Source organism: Hypanus sabinus, chromosome 1, assembly GCF_030144855.1.
Source record: "Hypanus sabinus isolate sHypSab1 chromosome 1, sHypSab1.hap1, whole genome shotgun sequence".
NCBI classification, from domain to species: Eukaryota; Metazoa; Chordata; class Chondrichthyes; order Myliobatiformes; family Dasyatidae; genus Hypanus; species Hypanus sabinus.
This window is the reverse complement of record NC_082706.1, coordinates 144,579,940-144,605,137: the sequence shown is the minus strand read 5'-3', so window position 1 is coordinate 144,605,137 and position 25,198 is coordinate 144,579,940. Positions and strand designations below refer to the sequence as shown.

General features: G+C 46.0%; 1 protein-coding gene across 1 annotated transcript in view; it reads left to right on the top strand.

The window, feature by feature from the left end:
- Positions 1-11,788, top strand: part of abcf2a (ATP-binding cassette, sub-family F (GCN20), member 2a) — a 76,927-nt gene extending 65,139 nt beyond the window's left edge. Inside the window, exons 13-15 of the mRNA XM_059978189.1 lie at positions 2,099-2,227; positions 3,148-3,351; positions 9,299-11,788. Coding sequence (XP_059834172.1) covers positions 2,099-2,227; positions 3,148-3,351; positions 9,299-9,436 — 471 coding nt within the window. The 3' untranslated portion in view covers positions 9,437-11,788. The remainder of the gene's footprint in view (positions 1-2,098; positions 2,228-3,147; positions 3,352-9,298) is intronic.
- The last annotated feature ends 13,410 nt before the right edge of the window (positions 11,789-25,198 follow it).

Sequence of the window (25,198 nt, the reverse complement as noted above, 5' to 3'; positions counted from 1 at the left end):
GATCAAAGCTGGGATTTGCAAATCAGGATATTCAATATCTGAGAAAGAATGGAAAAGAGGTGTGGGGTGTTCATGAAGGATTAACTCAGCATTGGTGTGAATAAATGGATGCTCAGAAATTCTGAATGTAGAGTAAGTTGGTACAGTTAAAAAGCAATAAAGGGCAGGAAATAGAGGAGTTGTGATTGCAAATGCTGGTAATGTAGGGGGTAACATCATTCAGGAAATCAGAAATGCACATAACAAGGGTATAGCAGAAACGAGTGGTGAGTTTAGTCTACATGTAGACTGATCAAATCAAATATTGTGCAAGTTGAATTGGAATGTGTATGCGATAACTTTTTAAGCCATTGTGTTGAGGAGCCACAATCCATCTTCAGAAGAGGGTAAATAACTTGGGTGTATAATTAAAAAGGAGTTAAACCAAGGTAGTATGTTAGTTCTGTTGGGGAAGGGGGTGAAATTGCTGGGAAATTTAATGGAACAGAAAGCTAATAAATCCCAAGAGCATAATGGTCTATATTACTTGAAGTAGTCATGGAAATAATGAATGCTTTGGACATAACCTACAGAATTTCAAAACATCAAAGAATGGTTCCTTGAGATTGGAGGGTTTTGTATGTAACCCCAGTTTAAAAATTGAAATAGAAGGGAGAGGGAAAATATGGTTGGTTACTCATTTCATAAGGGAAATGCCACTGGATGTGATAATGGAATAGAAAATTTCAATGGGATTAGATAATCAGCAAGAATTTATGAAAAGATGGTGTTTGTTAAATCTACTGGAGTGATTTGAGGATGTAGCTGGTGGAACCGATGGAGTAAGCATTTTTCAGAGTGTCTTGTTAGTACACAAAATAGAAGCATGTGGGATTGGAGGTGGTATGTTTACATAGATCGAAAATGGGTTGACAGAATCTGGTAAATTACTGATGTGATTGAAAGATCTGTATGGATGGCATGCAAAACAGTTTTTCCACTGTACCTCAGTATTTCAAGGTAGTACAAGAGTAAAAGCAATGACAATGCAGAATATACTTTTAGAATTACAGAGGCACTATAATTACAACTTTCGATGTACTGTAGAGATCTGTGCCTGGGCACCAGCTAATCAGTGCTCTGGTGAACAAATTGAACTTCAAAGTTGTAAAACTGATTGGGATTGTGAATGGAGCGGGATTTGGACAGCTTGAGTAGATGGGCAAGAACACAGCAGATGCGTTATGAATGTGACATTGTCCATTTTGGTGGGGAGATCAAATGTTGTATAATTTAATTACTGAAATCTAGGAAATGTCCAAAATAACTTAATGTACAACAGTTACTGAAAGCAAATCTTCACATAGAGCAAATAGTTAAGGCAGAAAATATGTTGTCCTCCATTGTAAGAACATTTGAGTTCAAGAATAAGGCTGTCTTGCTATTATCCTGAGCTACACTTGGAGTATTATGTGCAGTTTTGACTCCTTATCCCAGAAAAGATATGCTGGCCATAGAGCAAGTGTAGGGAATGTTCACCTTTCTGATTTCTGTTGCTCATGGACTGTCATTCAAGGACAGTTCCATGAAGTTTGGAGGAATGAGGGGGAGGATCTTATTGAAGTGTACCTCAATTTGACAAGCTGGGTGCAGGGTTCACCTTGGTGAGAATAACATAGAGGGCTCATCTAAAACCAGGGGTCATTTTCGGGATAAGGGTTTCAATTGAGTTGAGAAATATCTTAAGTAACAGAAAACAAAAAACTGTAGTTACTAAAATCTGAAACAATGCAGCTAGTAAAGCAGCACTTATGGATGGAAACCTGATGAAACATCTTCAACTTGAAATGTTAACTGGCTTCTCTTTCCATAGAGGCTGCCTGATTTAGTCAAAGTGTGGTGAATCTGTGGACTTCTCTAACACAGAATGCTAGGGAGGACATATTGAGAAAATGTGTTGATTTGTAAGGACAAAGCATAGTGTATGGGAACAGAATGAGAATAGGCTATTCAGGTTAGAGGATCAGGTGTGATTGCAGATTTCTTGAGCGGGTTTGAATGATTCAATGTTACATTTCTTTGAAGTCTTATTATAATGTTATTTCTCCTCATCTCCCAGCATTTGCAAGATCAGTTGGACTTGGACCTCTCCCCTTTGGATTACATGATGAAGTGCTATCCAGAAATCAAAGAAAAGGAGGAGATGCGGAAAATCATTGGGCGCTATGGGCTCTCAGGGAAGCAGCAGGTTTGTGCCACAATTGGAACAGTTGGCTTGAATGCTGGGATTTGAGAGTCTTGTGTTGCATTATCTTTTGTTAGATCAGGGCATCAATTTGAATCCTCTCCCAGAAAGTGGAAAAGGGTATATAGCCATAACCATCTGGCCTTGGATACCCATTTTTGTCTTTCAAGTGTAAGCTTGTTTGTGAAGCCAATTGTTGGTAGTGCCGTCAGAATAATTCAAGTTTGGAGGAGGATGTAAAATAGTCAGATGTAGGCATGCTAAGTGAGTGCATGGCAGATGGTACACAATCAGTGAAGAGCAACTTGGAGATCCATCAAGTGATTAGCAGAGCAACTAGCCTTTAATATATGAATGCTTATCAAGCAAGATTAAATGAGCCTTACCACTTTTGTATAGGGCTGCATCTGAAGAATTGAGTACAGATTTGTTTTAGCTTAAATAAGACATAACCTGCCATAGAGGGAGTGTAATAAAGAACTAGTCTGGTTGCTGGATTGGTGTGTTTGCTGCTTAGGGGGAGAGTGAGTAGACTGTGACTGTATCCTTTGGAGTTTAGAAGGATGAGAGGAGATCTAAAACTTACAATCTTATTACAGGTCAGGATGAAGACTGAGGACACAGTGTAATATAAGAGATAAGCAGTGTAAGACTTGGATGAGGCCATATTCTTCAGAGGCTGGAATCTCTGAACTTAACCCCTAAATAAATGTAAAATCTTGTTTATTGTGTTAATTCGAGAAAGATATCAAGAGATTTTGATCACTAAAGGATTGGGTATGGTGCTAATAGAAGATCATTCATGATTTTGATGAACAGAGGAGCTGTGTTAGAGCTCTACAACATTCTTCTGCTTCACATGTCTGAACTTGTGCTGTACCTCACAGTCTAGGTAAATTGTTTATTTCTGGATTGTGTTCCAGGTGAGTCCCATCCGAAACCTGTCGGATGGACAGAAGTGTCGAGTGTGCTTTGCCTGGCTGGCTTGGCAGTCTCCTCACATGCTGTTTCTTGATGAGCCCACAAATCACCTGGATATTGAGACTATTGATGCCCTTGCTGATGCTATCAATGAGTTTGAGGGCGGTATGATGCTGGTCAGCCACGACTTCAGGCTCATTCAACAGGTCAGGAAATTTTTTTTTCTTGCTTTCCACCCAAACTCATCTGTTAGGCTTTAAGACCCATGAGATCAGCTGTAGGTCAGTCCTTCATGAGGTGGTCCATAGTGAATATTCCCTTCAACGTTGTTAACCAAATGTTTCCAGAATGTAAGACGATAGCTTGTCCTTGCTCCCTTTGGCCTAAATCTATGCTTCCTTCAAATTTTCAATGAGATTTTTGCTAAGTGCAATGTTCTGAACCATTTCTTGGCAGATTACTCCATACTTCTAACAGCACTCTGGAGGAATATTTCCTCTCCTCATTTTAGGATTTGACTGTTGGTAGTTTTGGAGCACTATAGCACAGGAACAGGCTCTTTGGTTCATCTAGTCCATGCCAAACTGTTATTCTGCCTGGTCTCATCAACATACACCTGGAATATAATCCTCCATATCCCTCCCATTTGTGTACTTATCCAAACTTCTCTTAAATGTTACAATTGAACCTGCATCTACCACTTCTTTTGGCAGCTCATTCCACACACACCACTCTGAGTAAAAAAAGGTTCCTATTAAATATTCCCCTCAAGGTTCCCCTTAAATCTTTCACCTTTAATCTATGACCTCAGGTTCTAGTCTCACCCAACCTCTAACGAGTCATTCTTCATAACTTCTGCCATCTTCAAAGGATCCTACCACCAAACAATATCTCCTCCTCATCTTTTTTCCTCTAGTCCTGCTGAAGGGTCTTGGCCCAAAATGTCAACTGTACTTTTTTCCATAGATGCTGCCTGGCTTGCTGAGTTCCTCCAACATTTTGTGTGTGTTGCTTGGATTTCCAGCATCTGTAGATTTTGTCTTGTTTGTTACAGTATACGAAGCTGTTTAGCTCAAATCTGAACAAACCAGTTGGTTGTCTTCCTTCACTACCAATAAAAGCCCTGCAATCTTCCCTTGTAAGCAGTTTTCTTCGGAATTCTTTGTCATTACTTCCATAACACCTTTCTGAGTCATTTCTTTTTAAAAAAAAGTCTAACTCTCATCCTGCTTCGCTTCTCTCCGAAGCCTTAAGTCTGTCCCTTAGTTCTTGTACCACATGCCAAAAATTTTATTTTTTTTCTGCTTTATCTGTCTTTTTTTAACATCTCAATGAAATCTCTCAACCTCTGAGAGCAAGCCCAGCTTCTCCCACCTACCTTTGTAGAATTCTTAATCCCTGAAGCCATCGGGACAAATCTTTTCTGTGCACTCTTGAATTTCATTTCATTCCTATAGTGTGCGTCAAACAGGTAGAAAACTAATTGTAACAAAGTTCAACATGACTTGACTGCTTTTGTAACCAACATTTATAAAACTTAAGATCCCATAAGCTTTGGTAAATATTCCTTCTGTGCCCTGCATATGAAACACTTAAACACTGCTCCTTCAATATACTGATGTGAAGAGACCAGGGTATGGTATCAGAGTAATGTTGAAACTGAGGTCACTGGAAATCAAGGCGCAAACCTCAAGGTGTCAAACCTCACAAAAAATATTGTATTGATGTGGATTTGATTTGCTTCCAATGTGGCGGCTCATTTCCTAGCGTATGCGAACCGACTCACAATTAGATAGCCTACGGGGGTTTGCGAGCACAGAGCTTTGGAGCCTCTTCGCCATGGGGGGCCGGTTGACAGAGGCTTAAAAGTGAGGCTGAAGTTTTCGAATAAAGTTTTTCCTTCGACTGCAGTTACCGACTCCGTGTCGTAATTTTAGCGCTGCTTGTAGCACACCGCTACAATTGGTGACCCCGACGGTCCAAACGATTTTTGGACCAGAAATGACCGACGCCGCCTCTGTTCATGCGGTTTCGTTGAAACTGCCGGGTTTCTGGACACAGCGCCCGGACCTATGGTTCCAGCAAGCCGAAGCCCAATTCCACGTTCGCCGGATCACCTCAGAAGACACCCGCTACTACTACGTGGTGGGCTCCCTCGACCAGGACACAGCTGCCCAGGTCGCGGAGTTCGTACAGTCGCCCCCGGCAGACGGCAAGTACACGGAATTCAAAGCTCTGCTCCTCAGGACTTTCGGACTCTCACGGCGCGAGCGGGCTGCCCGTTTACTGCACCTGGATGGCTTGGGAGACAGACCTCCATCGGCTTTAATGAATGAGATGTTGTCTCTGGCCGAGGGACACACAGGCCTCATGTTTGAGCAGGCATTCCTGGAGCAGCTGCCCGAGGACATACGCCTGCTGCTGTCCGACGCGGATTTCAGTGACCCCCGGAAGGTGGCAGCCCGGGCGGACTTGCTGTGGAACGCCAAAAAGGTGAGCGGGGCGTCCATCGCACAGATCTCCCAGCCACGCTCCCGGCAGCAAACCAGTCCAGGCCCGGTCGCAGAGCCCACTAACCCCCGGCCCAATGACCACTGGTGCTTCTACCACCAGCGGTGGGGCGCAGAAGCCCGCCGTTGCCGCCCGCCCTGCAAGTTCCCGGCAAACGCCAGGGCCAGCCGCCGCTGATGGCTACGGCGGCTGGCCATCGGGATAGCCTCCTGTATGTGTGGGATAGCAGGTCGGGACGCCGCTTTTTGGTCGATACTGGGGCTGAGGTCAGCGTTTTACCTCCGACGAGTTACGACACCCGCAGCAGGGCACCGGGTCCCCCCCTGAGGGCCGTGAATGGCAGCACAGTAAGGACCTATGGCACCCGTCAGGTGCAGCTACAGTTCGGCCCCAGCCAGTTCACGTGGGACTTCACACTGGCCGCCGTAGCCCAACCGCTTCTGGGTGCGGATTTTTTGCGAGCTCACAGCCTGCTGGTTGACCTGCCCAGGAAGAGACTGGTACACGCCGAGACCTTTCAGACGTTCTCCCTGGGCACGGCCCAGTTGCCAGCCCCTCACCTCGGCTCCATCACGCTGTCCGACAACGATTTCACCAGGGTCCTGGCGGAGTTCCCATCGGTTCTGGCACCGCAGTTCACAGCAGCCATGCCCAGGCACGGCGTACAGCACCACATCCCAACACAGGGACCACCCCTCCATGCCCGTGCTCGGCGGCTTCCCCCGGACAAGCTCCGACTGGCGAAGGAGGAGTTCCAGAGAATGGAGGAATTGGGGATCATCCGGCGGTCCGACAGCCCCTGGGCTTCCCCCCTGCACATGGTGCCCAAAGCGACGGGGGGCTGGAGACCGTGCGGCGACTACCGCAGGCTGAACGAGGCTACCACACCGGACCGCTACCCTGTGCCGCACATTCAGGACTTTGCGGCAAACCTGCACGGCGCCCGGATCTTCTCCAAGGTCGACCTTGTCCGAGGGTACCATCAAATCCCGATGCATCCTGACGACGTCCCCAAAACGGCTCTCATCACCCCGTTTGGCCTCTTCGAGTTCCTCCGCATGCCGTTCGGCCTGAAGAATGCCGCACAGACGTTCCAGCGGTTAATGGACGCGGTGGGACGGGACCTGGACTTCGCGTTCATCTATTTGGATGACATCCTCATAGCCAGCGGCAGTCGTCAGGAGCATCTGTCCCACCTCCGTCAACTCTGCGCCCGACTGAGTGAGTACGGTCTTACAATCAACCCTGCCAAATGCCAGTTCGGACTTGATACCATTGACTTCCTGGGCCACAGGATTACTAAAGACGGGGCGACCCCTCTGCCCGCTAAGGCAGATGCGGTCCGCCACTTCCCCCGACCCACCACGATCAAAGGCCTTCAGGAATTCGTAGGTATGGTCAATTTCTACCGCCGCTTCCTCCCTTCAGCTGCCCGGATCATGCGCCCCCTGTTCGCCCTGATGTCGGGTCCGAGCAAGAACATTACCTGGGACGAGGAGTCCGCCGCCGCTTTCGTTCAAACGAAGGAAGCTTTGGCTGACGCCGCAATGCTAGTACATCCCAGAATGGACACCCCTACCGCCCTCACAGTGGACGCATCAAACACGGCAGTCGGTGGGGTGCTGGAGCAACTCATCGCAGGTCGCTGGCAACCCCTGGCGTTTTTCAGCAAACACCTGCGGCCACCCGAGCTCAAGTACAGTGCTTTTGACCGGGAACTGTTGGCGCTCTACCTGGCAATCCGGCATTTCAGGTACTTCCTAGAAGGCCGGCCCTTCACCGCGTTCACGGACCACAAACCGCTTACCTTTGCGTTTACGAAAGCATCCGACCCCTGGTCATCCCGCCAGCAACGCCACCTGTCCTACATCTCTGAATACACAACGGATGTCCGGCACGTCTCGGGTAAGGACAATGTCGTGGCGGATGCGCTCTCTCGCCCTACCGTTCATGCCCTTTCCCAAGGGGTAGACTTTGAGGCACTGGCAGAGGCACAGCAGGTAGATGAGGAGATTCCGAGTTACAGGACTGCAGTCTCTGGTTTGCAGCTCCAGGACTTCCCCGTGGGCCCAGGTGAGAGGACCCTACTCTGTGACGTCGCCACCGGCCGGCCCCGTCCGGTCGTCCCCGCAGCCTGGCGGCGACGTGTTTTCGACTCCATTCATAACTTGGCGCATCCCTCCATCCGGACAACTGTCCGGCTGGTTTCCAGCAGGTTCGTTTGGCACGGTCTCCGCAAACAGGTCAGTGAATGGGCCAGAACGTGCATGCACTGCCAGACGGCCAAGGTGCAGCGGCACACCAAAGCCCCACCGCAGCAGTTCCATCCCGCCCACCGGCGTTTCGACCACATTCATGTGGATATCGTGGGCCCCCTGACTATCGTGGACCGGTTCACAAGATGGCCAGAGGCGGTCCCGCTCACCGACACCACCTCCGAATCTTGCGCCCGAGCCCTGCTCGCCATCTGGATATCCCGCTTTGGTGTACCAGCCCACATTACCTCCGACAGAGGCGCCCAGTTCACCTCCAGCCTGTGGTCAGCTATGGCCAGCCTTTTGGGGACTCAGCTGCACCACACCACTGCCTACCACCCACAGTCGAACGGGCTAGTGGAGCGTTTCCACCGTCACCTGAAGTCGGCCCTCATGGCCCGCCTGCGAGGAGCCAACTGGGCGGACGAGCTTCCCTGGGTCCTACTCGGCATTCGCACAGCGCCCAAGGACGACCTGCACGCCTCGTCGGCCGAGTTGGTATACGGCGCGCCCCTGGCCGTCCCCGGGGAGTTCCTACCAGCCCCAAGGGGGCAAGAGGAAGCTCCCGCAGCAGTCCTGGGCAGACTTCGCGAGAAGCTCGGTAACCTGGCCCCCATACCCACTTCACAGCATGGGCGGTACCCGACCTGCGTACCCAAAGACCTACGGAACTGTAAGTTTGTGTTTGTACGAAGGGGCGGGCATCGGCCGCCGCTGCAGCGGCCATACGAGGGGCCGTTTACGGTGCTCCGGAACAACGGGTCCACGTTCGTGCTGGACGTTGGGGGGAGGGAGGAGGTTTTCACGGTGGACCGCCTCAAGCCGGCCCATGTGGACCTGGCGCAACCGGCCGAGTTTCCGGCGCCTCGGCGCAGAGGCCGACCTCCCAAGCAGGTTCTGGCCCAGGCTGTGGACATTGGGGGGTGTATCGCCGGTTCTGGGGGGGGGTTATGTGGCGGCTCATTTCCTAGCGTATGCGAACCGACTCACAATTAGATAGCCTACGGGGGTTTGCGAGCACAGAGCTTTGGAGCCTCTTCGCCATGGGGGGCCGGTTGACAGAGGCTTAAAAGTGAGGCTGAAGTTTTCGAATAAAGTTTTTCCTTCGACTGCAGTTACCGACTCCGTGTCGTAATTTTAGCGCTGCTTGTAGCACACCGCTACACCAACATCTTTTTGTCATGCTATTTAACTGGATTGCTGAGCCTACAATGGAGAACATGGCAGGGAGAAGCCAGAGAGAGGTGGGAGGAATTACTGGTGCTCTTTGAGTAGCAGTTCATTGAGATCTGGCTGCCTTAGCCTGCTGGGTTGGGAGAAAATTCCCTCTGGGGTCCTAGTTTAAGTGTTTGCATATCTTGACACTAATCTCCAATTTGTTTCTCAGGTAGCACAGGAGATCTGGGTGTGTGAGAAGCAGACAATCAGGAAGTGGCAAGGCGGTATCCTGTCCTACAAGGAGCATCTGAAATCAAAGATGTTGGGTGACAATCCTCAAAGCAGCAGGAAGACTCCCTGTGCCTGATGTATCAGCAGCAACTTGGTATCGACATTAGGAAAATTTCTATAAAGTGTTACAGATTATCCCCAAGGGGCTTGACACAGCAGTGTGGGTGCAGCTGAGCTTAAGCATGCTAGACAATTAAAAATCAAGTGCAGAAATCACTGTTCATAAGGTTACTAATCCTAGAAGCTGTAGTTCTCATCTGGTTAGGGTGGGACAGGAAGGGCTGAAAAACACTTCATCCTCCAATGGAGGATTGCCTGCTTCAGTTTGGACTGATGTGGCCACTGCCTGTCTCAACCCCTTATCTTGCTGCAATGCACCTCTATTCTTGGAAAATCTGACCTCTTGCCTCATATTTTGTGCCAAGCCCCAAGATTTTTCTGGCCCCACTGTGCTTCAGCACTTTCTTTGGAGGGGGTTGATTTGTTCCATTCTTGAACCGTTCCTCAAATTAAGCTGTTGAGCCCATTGTTTTTTACAGGAATGAATATTTAGAAAGTGGGATTGGGGGTTGTTATGGCATGAATGCTTGTTCCCTGTGACCTTTAGCCCTGAACAGGCAGGGCTGTAGTGTTTTCCAAGAAGAGGAAGTGTCCTTTGCAGTGACAAATCCTAACATCTGCATGCTGCACCTACTGCAACAGACCAGGAACTAAACATTCTCTGCTGTTCAGGCTGGATATAGGGTGTTGCACATTTGCTGAAAGGAATGGGTGCATTGTTGTCTGATTAATGCAATCAGTTTACACCCACAGCTCCACATTCTTTTGTAGCTTTTCTCAAAGAAGAACACCTGTGGCTTCTCTCAAAGAAACCATCCAAAGATTATGGTTCTGATGGCCAATTCCAATTAAATTCTATATTAATGTTTTGCTCATTTTTGTAAGAATGCTTTTAACTTGTTGCACTGTCACAATACCTCCCCCAGCACCCGAAAGTGGTGCTCTCAAGTGAAAGTTTGAGAGAACCACAAGCTATTTATTTGTGGTTGATGCACAGTTGTAACCCTTGCTGCAAGGACAATACAGAGTGAAGTGTGGTTTCTATTTAAGCTTCAGGAATCTGTTCCACGTCCCTTTTAAACTTCTATGGAATCTGAGTAAAAATTCACATTTCTTTTGCCACTGTGTGATAGCTGCCCTGTAGCATAATGATCCTTTCAATGTGAAAGGTTGTAATCCATACTGTAGTATCACCCAAACTAAAATTGTAGGTTTTCTGGAAAGGGGACTGGAAGTAATCTTTCAATATTAACTTTGGGATGATCCCTATATCTGCTTGCTTAAACAGTCCTTTGTTCTATTGTGTATGGACACTGCTCTTGGTCATTGTCCCATAATCCATGAGAAATGTATGGCTTCCATTCTTTTCTCAGCTGTTTATTTGCTAAACCAGTGTCTGCCATTACTCTGTTGTGTTCCAAAGTGGTGAATGCTTAGATCAGCACCAACATTTTCTTTGTAAAAGTCTTCCAAGTTTTGATCTTGGGTATGCTTGACAATGGAGGTAAACTTAGGGGCCTTGCTCATGGGGATGCAAAACAGTCTGGAATTTGCATGTATTATTTCCTTTCTTTGCCTTTCCCAATTCTTACTTTCCTACCCAATCCCATAAAGAAGAGCATTCTATTCCAATAATAACTGCATTGTAAAAGACAAGGTTTAGAGATCCTTATCAGGGCTGAACATCTGTTTGTTTTGGAGGATATTTCAGACATCCTGCCTTTGGAAGTTCGATGGAGCTTCCCAGACTGTTCAAGGGTTGAGTCCATTCTTTCCTAATGAGATTATTTTGGAGATGAGTGGATTGGACACTTCCCAGGAGTTCCAGAACATGCTTAGTTCTGCCTCTCCCTACCACCTTGCTGAAATAAATCTTGGCATGGGACTCGTGAGATTTAACTCTGGCCATAGTGCAATGGGGGGGGGGGGGCGGGAGAGTGCTTGGACAGCTTTTCTTACTTAAAACAGAAACAGTGCATTTTCTCACCCCATCACTCACTTTGGTCTCACCACTAACCTACCAATGCTGTACCCCAGTATTAGTGAGTTAATGATCAAACTGTTCCCTCCAGTACTCCAGTCCAACACCACACAATTTGGAGCATTCTCCAGTATGATTATTTTGAAAGGACATTATAGTTGGGCTTTTGTCACCTATCCTAAACATGGTATCATTGGCATTGTTTATGGATCCTGCGATGTCTTGCAGTAATGATTCTGATGTATTTTATTTTTAAAATGTATTGGACACTTGAATCCCTTGCAGTAAAGAGCACCCAGTTATGTGGAGATGGTGATTGCAGATTGTCTGGTTTCAGCATTATATTTTGGGAAAAATAAAGTTTACTGGAGAATGTTTCTAATCCTATTTAACTTTTGGTGCAACAGTTTTCTTTCTTACTTACCTCAAGGAATTGACTGACTTCGGGGATCTTGAGTACCAAATCAATAGGATGCTGGTCAAAAGGAGTGTCTGAGGAGTTTCCAGCATCTTTTGAGTCCCTAATTTTGAATTGAATTGTCTGCTGGAGAGATCACATCATTGCAGCTTGGTCAGTATCCAGGTCTGTGTTGATATATAGTGTGAATTTTACCTGTCACATACCTTGTGTGGCCACATATACAGTGATGGATTTATCATGCTGCTTATGGACAGGACCTACTTGGGTAGATGCCAGTGTTGTTGCTGGAACATTTTGGCCAAGGATACAGCAAGTTCGGTAGCACAAGTCTTCAGTAATGTATGGCAGCATAGTGGTTAGCACACTTTACAATACCAACGACCCAGGTTCAGTTCCCACCACTGTCTGAAAGGAGCTTGTACATTCTCCCCTTGACTGAATAGGGTTCCACCAGGTCCTTCGGTTTCCTCCCACAACCCAAAACGATACCAGTTGACAGGTAAATTGATCATTGTAAATTGTTCCCTGGTTAGGCTAAGATTAAATCGAAGGTTGCTGGCAACATGGATTGAAAGCCCAGAAGGGCTTATTCCGCGCTGTATCTAAATAAATAAATATACTTGTATTGCCAGTGTATTGTCTGTTTACTGCAACATCCTTCTCACAGAAGCTCAGTCTAGGTTCTTTTAAAGTGTAATGGAATGGATGTGGGCAGCTTGAATGTGACACTACTACAGCAGAGTTCAATTCCAATACTATCTGTAAGGAGTCTCTGTATATCCTCGTTGTGGAATACATGAGTTTTCTCCAGGTGCTCAGGTTTCCTCCCACAGTTCAAAGACATACAGGGTAGGCTAATTGGTCATTGTAAATGTTCCTGTGATTAGAATCATAGAACATTACAGCACAGAAACAGGCCTTTTGGCCCTTCTTGGCTGTGCCGAACCATTTTTCTGCCTAGTCCCACTGACCTGCACCTGGGCCATATCCCTCCAAACCCCTCTCATCCATATACCTGTCCAAGTTTTTCTTAAATGTCAAAATTGAGCCCGCATTCACCACTTCATCTGGCAGCTCATTCCACACTCCCACCACTCTCTGCATGAAGAAGCCCCCCTCCCCATGTTCCCTTTAAACTTTTCCCCTTTCACCCTTAACCCATGACTTTTTTTTTCTCCCCTGGCCTCAATGGAAAAAGTCTGCTTGCTGTCACTCTGTCTCCACCCATCATAATTTTTTACACCTCTATCAAATCACCCCTCATTCTCCTGCGCTCCAGGGAATAAAGTCCTAACCAATTCAACCTTTCTCTGTAACTCAGTTTCTCAAGTCCCGGCAATATCCTTGTAAACCTTCTCTGCACTCTTTTAGCCTTATTAATATCCTTCCAGTAAGTTGGTGACCAAAACTGCACACAGTACTCCAAATTCGGTTTTCTACAACCTCACCATTCCACACATTCCAACTCTTGTACTCAATACTTTGATTTATAAAGGCCAATGTACCAAAAGCTCTCTTCACAACCCTATGTACTTGTGATGTCACTTTTAGGGAATTATGTATCTGTACTCCCAGATCCCTCTGTTCTACTGCACTCCTTAGTGTCCTATCATTTACCTTGTATGTTCTACCTTGGTTTGACCTTCCGAAGTGCAATACCTCACACTTGCCTATATTAAACTCCACCTTGCCATTTTTCTGCCCATTCCTCCAACTGGTCCAAATCCCTCTGCAAGCTTTGAAAACCTTCCTCACTGTCCACTACACCTCCAATCTATGTATCATCAGCAAATTTGCCACATTATCATCCAGATCATTGATATAGATGACAAATAACAATGGACCCAGCACTGATCCCTGTGGCACACCACTAGTCACAGGCCTCCACTCAGAGTAGCAATCGTCCACTACCACTCTCTGGCTTCTTCCATTAAGTCAATGTTTAATCCAATTTACTACCTCTCCATGTATACCTAGCGACTGAATCTTCTTAACTAACTTCCCATGTGGGACCTTGTCAAAGGCCTTACTGAAGTCCATGTATGCAACATCCACTGCCTTCCCTTCATCCATTTTCCTGGTATCTTCCTCGTAAAACTCTTAATAGATTGGTTAAACATGACCTACCATGCACAAAGCCATGCTGTTTCTACTAAGTCCCTGTCTATCCAAATATTTGTAGATCCTATCTCTTAGTATTCCTTCCAATAATTTACCTACTACCAATGTCAAACTTACCGGCCTATAATTTCCCGGCTTACCTTTTGAGCCTTTTTTAAACAACGGAACTACAAGAGCTATCCTCCAATCCTCCGGCCCGTGGATATTAACATTTTAAATCTATCTGCCAGGGCCCCTGCAATTTTAACACTAGTCTCCTTCAAGGTCAGAGGGAATACCCTGTCAGCTCCTGGGGATTTATCAATTCTAATTTGCCTGAAGACAGCAAGCACCTCCTCCTCTTTAATCTGTATAAGTTCCATGACCTCCCTACTTGTTTTCCTTGTTTCCATAGACTTCCATAGGTTTCCAAAAAACCCATTTAATATCTCTCCCATTCCTTTTGGTTCCATACATTGCCGACCACTCTGATCTTCAAGAGGACCAATTTTATCCCTTATTATCCTTTTGCTCTTAACATACCTGTAGAAGCTCTTAGGATTATCCTTCACCTTGACTGCCAAAGCAACCTCATGTCTTCTTTTAGCCCTCCTGATTTCTTTCTTAAGTATTTTCTTACTCTTTTTATACTCCTCAAGCATCTTATTTCCTTCCTGTTGCCTATACATGTTATACATCTCTCTTCTTTATCAGAGTTCCAATATCCCTCGAGAACCAAGGTTCCTTATTCTTATTCGTTTTGCCTTTAACCATGACAGGAACATACAAACTCTGCACTCTCAAAATTTCTCCTTTGAGGCCTCCCACTTACCAACTACATCCTTGCCAGAGAACAACCTGTCCCAATCTACGCTTTTTAGATCCTTTCTCATTTCTTCAAATTTGGCCTTTTTCCAGTTTAGAACTTAAACTGGAGGACCAGATCTATCTTTATTCATGATCAAGTTGAAACTAATGATGTTATGATCACTTCCCCTAAGTGTGTTCCCCTACACACACTTGTCACTTGCCCTAACTCACTTCCTAATAGAAGATCTAATATTGCATCCTCCCTAGTTGGTATATTGATTTAGAAAACTTTCCTGAACACATTTCACAAACTCTAACCCATCTGGACCTTTAACAGTATGGAAGTCCCAATCAATGTGTGGAAAATTAAAATCCCCTACAATCACAACTTTCTGTCTCCTGCAGTTGTTTCGTATCTCTGTAGATTTGCTCCTCCAATTCTCGCTGACTATTGGGTGGTCTATAATACAACCCTATTAATGTGGTCATACCTTTCCTGTTTCTCAGCTCCACCCATATGGCCTCAGTAGACAAGCCCTCTAATCTTTCCTGCCGAAGCACTGCTGTAATATTTTCCCTATCAAAGCCACCCCCCCCCCCCCCCCCAAAATTCTTCCCTCTGCCTCTATCGTGTCTGAAACATCGGAGCCCTGGAACATTGAGCTGCCAGTCCTGCCCCTCCTGCAGCCAACTTTCAGTAATGGCTATGATGTCATAATTCCACATGTCAATTCAGGCCCTCAGCTCATCTGCCTTTCCCACAATACTCCTTGCATTGAAATATACACACCTCAGAAGATTGTTACCACTACACACAACCTTACTATTTGTGACTTTGCATGAACTACTAACATCATTTATTTTTACCCCGGTTCCATTATCTACTCTGGCACTCTGGTTCCAATCCCCCTGCAAATCTAGTTTAAACCCTCCCCAATAACACTAGCAAACCTCCCTGCAAGTATATCGGTCCCCTTGTAGTTCAGGTGTAACCCGTCTCTTGTACAGGTCCCACCTGCCCCAGGAGAGGTCCCAATGATCTAGAAATCTGAAACCCTGCCCCCTACACCAGTTTCTCAGTCACATGTTCATCTGCCAGAGCATCCTACTCTTCAACTCACTGGCACATGGCACGGGCAGCAATTTGGAGATTACTATCCTTGAGGTCCTGTTTTTCAACTTTCTACCAAGCTCTCGGCACTCAACTCTTCAGGACCTCCTGACTCTTTCTACCTATGTCATTGGTAACAATGTGTACCATGATATCTGGCTGATCACCCTTCCACCTCAATGCTGTGCACGCGATCAGAGACATCCCTGACCCTGGCACCTGGGAGGCAACAAACCATATGGGAGTCTCTGTCACGACCACAGAATCTCCTGTCTGTACCTCTATCTAGTCCCCTATCACTACCGCTCACCTCTTCTTCCTCCCTCCCTTCTGCACTGCAGAACCAGGCTCAGTGCCAGAGAACCGGCTGCCACAGCTTGTCCCAGGTAAGCCATTAGGTTGAGGTTAATCAGGATTGCTGCACAGCATGGCTTGAAGGGCCTACTAGAAGAGAACATAAGACCGAGGAGCAGAATTAGGCCATTTAATCCTTCTATACCCCTCCTCAGCCACACTCCCTTGCCTTCACCCCTTAGCATTTGATGCCAATGAACTGGCTTTCACAGCCACCTGTGGTAACAAATTCCACAATCTCTGTTTTAAACGGATGCTCCACTAAATAGAGGTTGCACCCCCTTATCCGAAGCTCCCCCACCATGGGAAACATCCTTTCCACATCAGTCTTGACCTTTCAACATAGAAAACCTACAGCACAATACAGGCTCGTTGGCCCACAAAGTTGTGCCAAACATGTCCCTACCTTAGAAATTACTAGGCTTACCTATAGCCCTCTATTTTACTAAGTTCAATGTACCTATCTAAAAGTCTCTTAAAAGACCCTTTCTTATACGCCTCCACCACTGTTGCTAGCAGCCCATTCCACGCACTCATCACTCTCTGAGTAAAAAAATTTTATCCCTGACATCTCTTCTGTACCTACTCCCCAGCACCTTAAACCTGTGCCTTCTCATGGCAACCACTTCAGCCCTGGGGGGAAAAACCTCTGACTATCCACACGATCAATGCCTCTCATCATCTCATACACCTCTATCAGGTCACCTCTCATCTTCCGTCGCTCCAAGAAGAAAAGGCCAAATTCACTTGTTATGAGTGATGAACAGACCTGATCGACAATGGGGTGCAGAGTTAACCATTCCCAACCCCCCTCCTGAGAACTACGAACTATTGCTGTTGCTATGCTGCTCATGTGAGAGAGAGAGAGGTAAGAACATTTGCTACAGATAAGAGGGGGAGAGAGACTTGATTTACTGTATTTTGTCTCTTCCTGGATTATTTATCTTCCACTACAAGGACTTTGCTCGTTAATATTCCTCAGGAGACAGCAGGAGTGGCCTGATTTGATGGACACAGTCATTCAGAGTTCATGGATAGCTGAGACCCCGTAAGTGGGGATAAAAGACAGGTCTGGAGAGACACACCAGTGGACACTGACTGAGTGTTGGGAACCCACAGAAAGGGGGCTTCGGAGACCGAACCAGGAGATCGGTCAGTAAAGCTCACAGTGTTACAGCAGGGCTGATGGGGACTTGTGTGTGTGTGTGTGTGTCCACTCATGCCAGAGTGACGAGTCCACCACAGAAGAACGGTATAGCTGAAGAACAGAGGGTCATAACTGAATAGCCACAATGACACGACGGATTAAGAAAGCCACAAAAGGTTTGCCTGCCGCAGCTGTTGCTGTTACATTTTGCTTGCGCTCTCTCTCTCTCTCCCTCCCAATGATTTCAATACAACCATAACCACCTCAGCATTTATGAACTGAACTCTATACTTTCCTATGACAATTCATTTACCCCTAGACATCAATAGAGCTTGCTTATTATTGATTATTATTATTCCTACACTTTTAGGTTTATTACTGCTAACTTGTTTTATATGTATATTTGCATTTTTGATATTGTGTAGTTTATTAATAAACACCTTTAGTTTGGTACCACCAGACTCCAACGGATTCTTCTTTCTCTGCCGTTCAGACACCCAGTTACAGGGTATGTAACACACTCAACCTGTTCTCATAAGGCATTCTCCCCAATCCAGGCAACATCCTTGTAAATCTCCTCTGCACCCTTTCTATGGCTTCCACATCCTTCCTGTAATGAGGTGACCAGAATCGAGCACAGTACTCCAAGTGGGGTCTGAGCAGGGTCCAAAATAGCTGCAACATTACCTCTCGGCTCCTAAATTCAATTCCACGATTGATGAAGGCCAATACACCATACGCCTTCTTAACCACAGAGTCCAAGATCCCTCTGATCCTCCACACTGCCAAGAGTCTTACCATTAATACTATATTCTGCCATCATATTTGATCTACCAAAATGAACCACTTCACACTTAACTGGGTTGAACTCCATCTGCCACTTCTCAACCCAGTTTTGCACCCTATCACTGTCCTGCTGTAACCTCTGATAGCCCTCCACTCTATCCAAAACACCTCTAACCTTCTTGTCATCAGCAAACTTACTAACCCATCCCTCCACTTCCTCATCCAGGTCATTTATAAAAATCATGAAGAGTAAGGGTCCCAGAACAGATTCCTGAGGCACCCCACTGGTGACTGACCTCCATGCAAAATATGACCCATCTACAACCACTCTTTGCCTTCTATGGGCAAGCCAGTTCTGAATCCACAAAGCAACGTCCCCTTGGATCCCATGCCTCTTTCTCAATAAGCCTTGCATGGGGTACCTTATTAAATGCCTTGCTGAAATCCATATACACTACATCTACTGCTCTTCCTTCATCAATGTGTTTAGTCACATCCTCAAAAAAATTCAATCAGGCTCATAAGACACGACCTGCCCTTGACAAAGCCATACTGACTACTCCTAATCATATTATACCTCTCCAAATGTTCATAAGTCCTGCCTCTCAGGATCTTCTCCATCAACTTATCAACCACTGAGGTAAGACTCACTGGTCTATAATTTCCTGGGCGCTCTCTACTCCCTTTCTTGAATAAAGGAACAACATTCGCAACCCTCCTGTCCTCCAGAACCTCTCCCGTCTCCGTTAATGATGCAAAGATTACCACCAGAGGCTCAGCAATCTCCTCCCTCGCCTCCCACAGTAGCCTGGGATACATCTCATTTGGTCATGGTGACTTACCCAACTTGATGCTTTCCAAAAGCTCCAGCACATCCTCTTTCTTAATATCTACATGCTCAAGCTTTTCAGTCTGCTGCGTCATCACTACAATCACCAAGATCCTTTTCCATTGTGAATACTGAAGTAAAGTATTCATTAAGTACCTCTGTTATTTCCTTCAGTTCCATACACACTTTTCCACTGTCACATTTGATAGGTCCTATTCTTTCATGTTTTATCCTGCTCTTCACATACTTATAGAATGCTTTGGGGTTTTCCTTAATCCTGCCCGCCAAGGCTTTCTCATGGCCCCTTCTGGCTCTCCTAATTTCCGTTTTAAGCTCCTTCCTATTAGCTTTATAATCTTCTAGATCTCTAACATTACCTAGCTCTCTGAACCTTTTGTAAGCTTTTTTTTTCTTGACTAGATTTATTACAGCCTTTGTACACCACGGTACCTGTACCCTACCATAACTTCCCTGTCTTATTGGAACATACCTATACAGAACTCCACACAAATATCCCCTGAATATTTGCCACACTTCTTTTCCCTGAGAACATCTGTTTCCAATTTAAGCCTCCAATTTCCTGCCTGATAGCCTCATAATTCCCCTTACTCCAATCAAATGCTTTTCTAACTTGGTTGTTCCTATCTATCTACAATGCTATTGTAAAGGAGACAGAATTATGATCACTCTGCAAAATGTTCTCCCACTGAGAGATCTGATGTCTGACCAGGTTCATTTCCCAATACCAAATCAAGTGCAACCTCTCTTGTTCAAAAGGTTTCAATGAGATCCCATTGTTCTAAATTCTAGTGAGAACAGACCCAGAGCCATCAAACATTCCTCGTAATGATAACCTTTTCATTCCTGGAATGATCCTTGAACATCATCTGAACCTTCTCCAATGCCAGCTCATTTTTCCCCAGTTGAGGAGCCCAAAACTGTTCACAATACTCAAGGTGAAGCCTCACCAGTGCCTTATAAAGCCTCCGCATCACATTCCTGCTCTTGTATTCTAGACCTCTTGAAATGAAAGCTAACATTGTATTTGCTCTCCTCACCACGACTCTACCTACAAGTTAACACTTAGGGTGTTCTGCATAAGGATTCCAAAGTCCCTTTGCTTCTCAGATTTTTGAATTTTCTCCCCACTTAGAAATAGTTTACATGTTAATTTCTACTACCAAAATGCATGGCCATATGTTTTCCAACATCATATTTCATTTAGCACTTTCTTACCCATTCCCCTAATCTGTCCAAGTACTTCTACAGCCTACTTATTTCTTCAACACTACATGCCCCACCACCAATCTTCATATCATCATATAAATCATCGATAGCATAAAAAGAAGTGGTCCCAACACCAACCCCTATGGACCACCACTAGTCACTGGCAGCCAACCAGAAAGGATCCTTTCATTCCCACTCACTGCCTCCTACCAATCAGCCAATGCCCTGATCATATCAGTATCTTTCCTGTAACAACATGGGTTTTTAACTTGGTTAGCAGTCTCATGTATGGCACCTTGTCAAAGACCTTCTGAAAATCCAAATATACAACATCCACTGCATCCCCTTTATCTATCCTACTTGTAATCTCCTCAAAGAATTTCCAACACATTTGTCAGGCAAGATTTTTTCTTAAGGAAACTATGCTGACTTCATCCTATCTTGTCCTGTGTCATCAAATGCTCCATAATCTTATCCTTAACAATTGACTCCAACTTCCCAACCACTGACGTCAGGCTAACTTGTCTATAATTTCCATTCTGCGGCCTTCCTCCTTTCTTAAAGAGTGGAGTGACAATTGCAATTTTCCAGTCCCCTGGCACCATGCCAGAGTCCAATGATGTTTGAAAGATCATTTCTAATCCATCACAATCTCTACTGTTACCTCTTTCAGAACCCTAGGCTGCAGTTCATCTGGTCCAGGTGACTGTGTACCCTTGGGTCTTGCAACTTTTTGAGCACCTTCTCCCTTGTATTAGTAACTGCACTCACTTCTCTTCCCTCACATCCTTTAACATCTGGGACACTGCTGGTGCCTTCCACAGTGAAAGCTGATGGAAGATGTTCATTTAGTTCATCTGCTATCTGCTTATCCCCTGTTATTATTTCTCTGGTCTCATTTTCTAGCGGTTCTATATCCACTCTTTATTTTTTACATATGCAAAAGCTTTTACGATCCACTTTGATATTGTTTACCCTCTTCCTTTCATAGTTTATCTTTTCTTTCCTAATGATTCTTTTAGTTGCTCTCTGGGTTTTTTAAATTTTCCCACTAAATTTTGCTTTGTTGTATGCCCTCTCTTTTGCTTTTACATTAGCTTTGACTTTCCTTGTCAGCCACAGTTGTTCTATTTTGCCATTTGAGTATTTTTGTTTTTGGAATACTTCTATCCTGCATCATCCTAATATTTCCCTGCCAACTTCTCCTTCCAATTTACTTCGGACAACTCCTCTTTCATGCCACTGTAATTCCCTTTAATCTACTGAAATTCTGTTACATTAAACTTCACTCCCTATCAAATTTCAAGTTGAACTCAGTCATATTGTGATCACTGCCTCCTAAGAGTTCTTTTACTTTAAGCTCCCTAATCACCTATGGTTCATTGCATAACACCCAATCCTGTATAGCTGATCCCCTAGCAGGCTTAACAACGAACTGTTCTTAAAAGGCCAACTCATAGGTATGAGATCCATTACCAACCTGATTTTCCCAATTGACCTGCATGTTGAAATCTCCCATGACTTATCATACATTGCCCTTTTTATAGCCATGTTTTAGGGCATGTTAATTTAGGCTATACTTGTAACCTGAAGCTTTCCAAGGAACTATTTGCAAAATGTTGCAGAAATGTAGATTTAATAATAGAACCTCAATTTAAATTCCTTGATCACTTGATGGAGAAATTCACCAAATGCATTGAAAATTATTAGGAAGCCATGATTGATTGGCAGAGCAGATTTTATGTCTTAGAGTCTTTTGACACACTTTTTTCCATTTCCCATTGTAATCTGTGGTCCACATCCCAGCTACTGTTGGAAGACCTGTATATGCAGGTGGCCCCTGCTTTACGAATGTTCGTTTTATACACTTCACTTTATTAGTAACCTGTTTTCGCGTTACAAAGAGGATTTTCGCTTTTATGAAAAATTTTCCCATATAAATAAATGGTTCTTCACTACACTGTTCTGGCTTAAGAAAGGTTTTATAGTAATGCTCTACCTTTATAAAGGGTGGGGGGACACCTATAACTGCCATCAGGATCCTTTTACCCTTGCAGTTTCTTAACTCAATCCACAAGGATTCAAAGGCAACACAAGTGAATCTGCAGACGCTGGAAATAAATAAAAACACAAAATGCTGGCAGAACTCAGCAGGCCAGATAGCATCTATGGGAGGGAGTAGTGACGACGTTTCGGGCCGAAACCCTTCATCAGGAGTGAAGTAACATGGGATGGGCGGGGGGATAAGAAGTGGGGGGGGAGAGATAAAGTAGAGAGCTGGGAAGTGATAGGCTGGAGGGAAATGGGCTAGGGGGAAGGTAGAGAATTATGGGAAATAAAAGAGAAAAAATTTAAGGCTGGGGGGAGATTATAGTGGGGGGGGGGGAGAGAAAGAGAACCAGACTAAAATAATAGGGATGAGGGTAAGGGTGGGGGGCAGGGGTATCAACGGAGGTCTGTGAGTTGGATGTTCATGCCGGCAGGTAGGAGGCTACCTAGGCAGGAGATAAGGTATTGCTCCATCAACCTGCGTGTGGCCTCATCTTGACAGTAGAGGAGGCCATGGACAGACATGTCGGAGTGGGAGTGGTCTGTAGAATTGAAGTGTGTGGCCACAGGGAGATCCCGCCACTGCTGGAGGACTGAGTGCCGGTGTTTGGCGAAACGGTCTCCCAGTCTGCGGCGGGTCTCCCCAATGTATAAATGACCACATCAGGAGCACCGGATACAGTATATCACCCCAGTTGACTCGCAGGTGAAGTGGTGCCTCACCTGAAAGGACTGTCTGGGGCCTGGGATGGTGGTGAGGGAAGAAGTGTGGGGGCAGGTGTAGCACTTCTTCCGTTTGCAAGGATGAGTGCCCGGAGGGAGGTCCATGGTAAGGGATGGGGGGGGGGGGGGGAATGAATGGACAAGGGAGTCGCTTAGGAAGCGATCCCTGCGGAAAGCTGAGACTGGGGGGGGAGGGGAAGATGTGGTTGGTGGTGGGATCATGTAGGAGGTGGCGGAAGTTACGGAGGATTATACGTTGGATCTGTAGGCTGGTAGGGTGATAGGTGAGGACCAGGGGGACTCTATCCCTGATGGGGTGGCAGGGGGATGGGGTGAGGGCAGAGGTGCGTGAAATACGGGAGACGCGATGGAGGGCAGAGTTGATAGTGGACGAAGGGAAGCCCCTTTCTTTAAAAAAGGAAGACACCTCCTTCTTCCTAGAATGAAAGGCCTCATCCTGAGAGCAGATGCGGCGGAAGAATTGAGAGAAAGGGATAGCATTTTTGCAGGAGACAGGGTGGGAGGAGGAATAGTCTAGGTAGCTGTGGGAGTTAGTAGGTTTGTAGTAGACATTGGTCTCCAGAGATAGAAACAGAAAGATCTAGAAAGGGAAGGGAGGTGTCGGAAAAAGACCAGGTGAATTTGAGGGTGGGGTGAAAGTTGGAGGCGAAGTTAATGAAGTTGACGAGCTCAGCATGTGTGCAGGAAGCAGCGCCGATGCAGTCATCGATATAACGTAAGAAAAGAGGACAGATGCTGGTGTAGGCTTGGAACATAGATTGCTCCACATGGCCGACAAAAAGGCAGGCATAGCTAGGACCCATGCAGGTGCCCATGGCTACACCTTTAGTTTGGAGGAAGTGGGAGGAGCCAAAGGAGAAATTGTTAAGGGTGAGGACTAATTCCGCGAGGCGGAGAAGAGTGGTGGTAGAGGGTGACTGGCTGGGTCTGGAATCCAGGAAGAAATGGAGAGCTTGGAGACTTTCCTGGTGGGGGATGGAGGTATATAGGGACTGGACGTCCATGGTGAAAATGAGGCGGTGGGAGCCAGGGAACTTGAAATCTTTGAAGAGATGTAAAGCATGGGAAGTATCACGGACATAGGTGGGAAGGGATTGAACAAGGGGAGATAAAACAGAGTTGAGATAGGCAGAAATGAGTTCAGTGGGGCAGGAGCAAGCAGAGACAATGGGTCTGCCTGGACAGACAGGTTTGTGAATCTTAGGTAGCAGGTAGAAACGGGAAGTGTGGGGTGTGGGAACTATAAGTTTGGTGGCCGTGGTTGGGAGATCTCCTGAGTTGATGAGATCGGAAATGGTTTGGGAGACAATGGACTGGTGCTCCCTAGTGGGGTCATGGTCCAGGGGTAGATAAGAGGATGTGTCAGCGAGTTGTCGTCGTGCCTCCGCTATGTACAGGTCAGTGTGCCAGATGACAACAGCATCCCCCTTATCAGCGGGTTTAATAGTAAGGTTAGGATTGTTGCGGAGGGAATGGAGAGCAGAGCGTCCAGAGTGGGTAAGGTTGGAATTGGAGCAAGGGGTGGTGAAGTCGAGATGGTTAATGTCCCGATGGCAATTAGAGATGAACAGATCCAGGGTGGGTAGAAGTCCTGGGCGGGGAGTCCATGAGGCGGAGGAGGGTTGGAGACGGGAGAACGGGTCATCGGTGGGGGTAGGAGAGTCCCTACCGAAGAAGTGGGCTCGAAGACGGAGCCGGCGGAGCCACAAGGATTCAACACCACCTTATCCTATGTCACATCTTTCGACTGATTTGATGCCATTCTTTACCAGCAGAGCCATGTCACCCCCTACCTACCCTCCAACCCTTGGATACAACGTGTAACCTTGGACATTAAGCACCCAACTACAACCATCCTTCAATCGTGATTCACGATTTGTCCTAACAGCTCCAAGTTTGTCTTAACATCTGCCTGCACTTCCTGACAGTCTGACTGTGCTATTTTTGCACTTTTTTTTTACCATTCATCCTATCCTGAGTCACATCACTCTGGTTCCCACCACTCTGCCAAATTAGTTTAAACCCTCCCTAACAGCTCTAACAAACCTGCCTGTGAGAATATCGGTCCCCTTTGGGTTCAGGTGCAACACACCACTTTTGTACAGGTCGTATCTCCACCAGAAGAGAGCCTAATGATCCAAGAACCTCAAGCCCTGCCCCCTGCACCAACTTCACAGCTACACATTAATCTGCCAAGTCACTTGTTTCTACCCTCACTG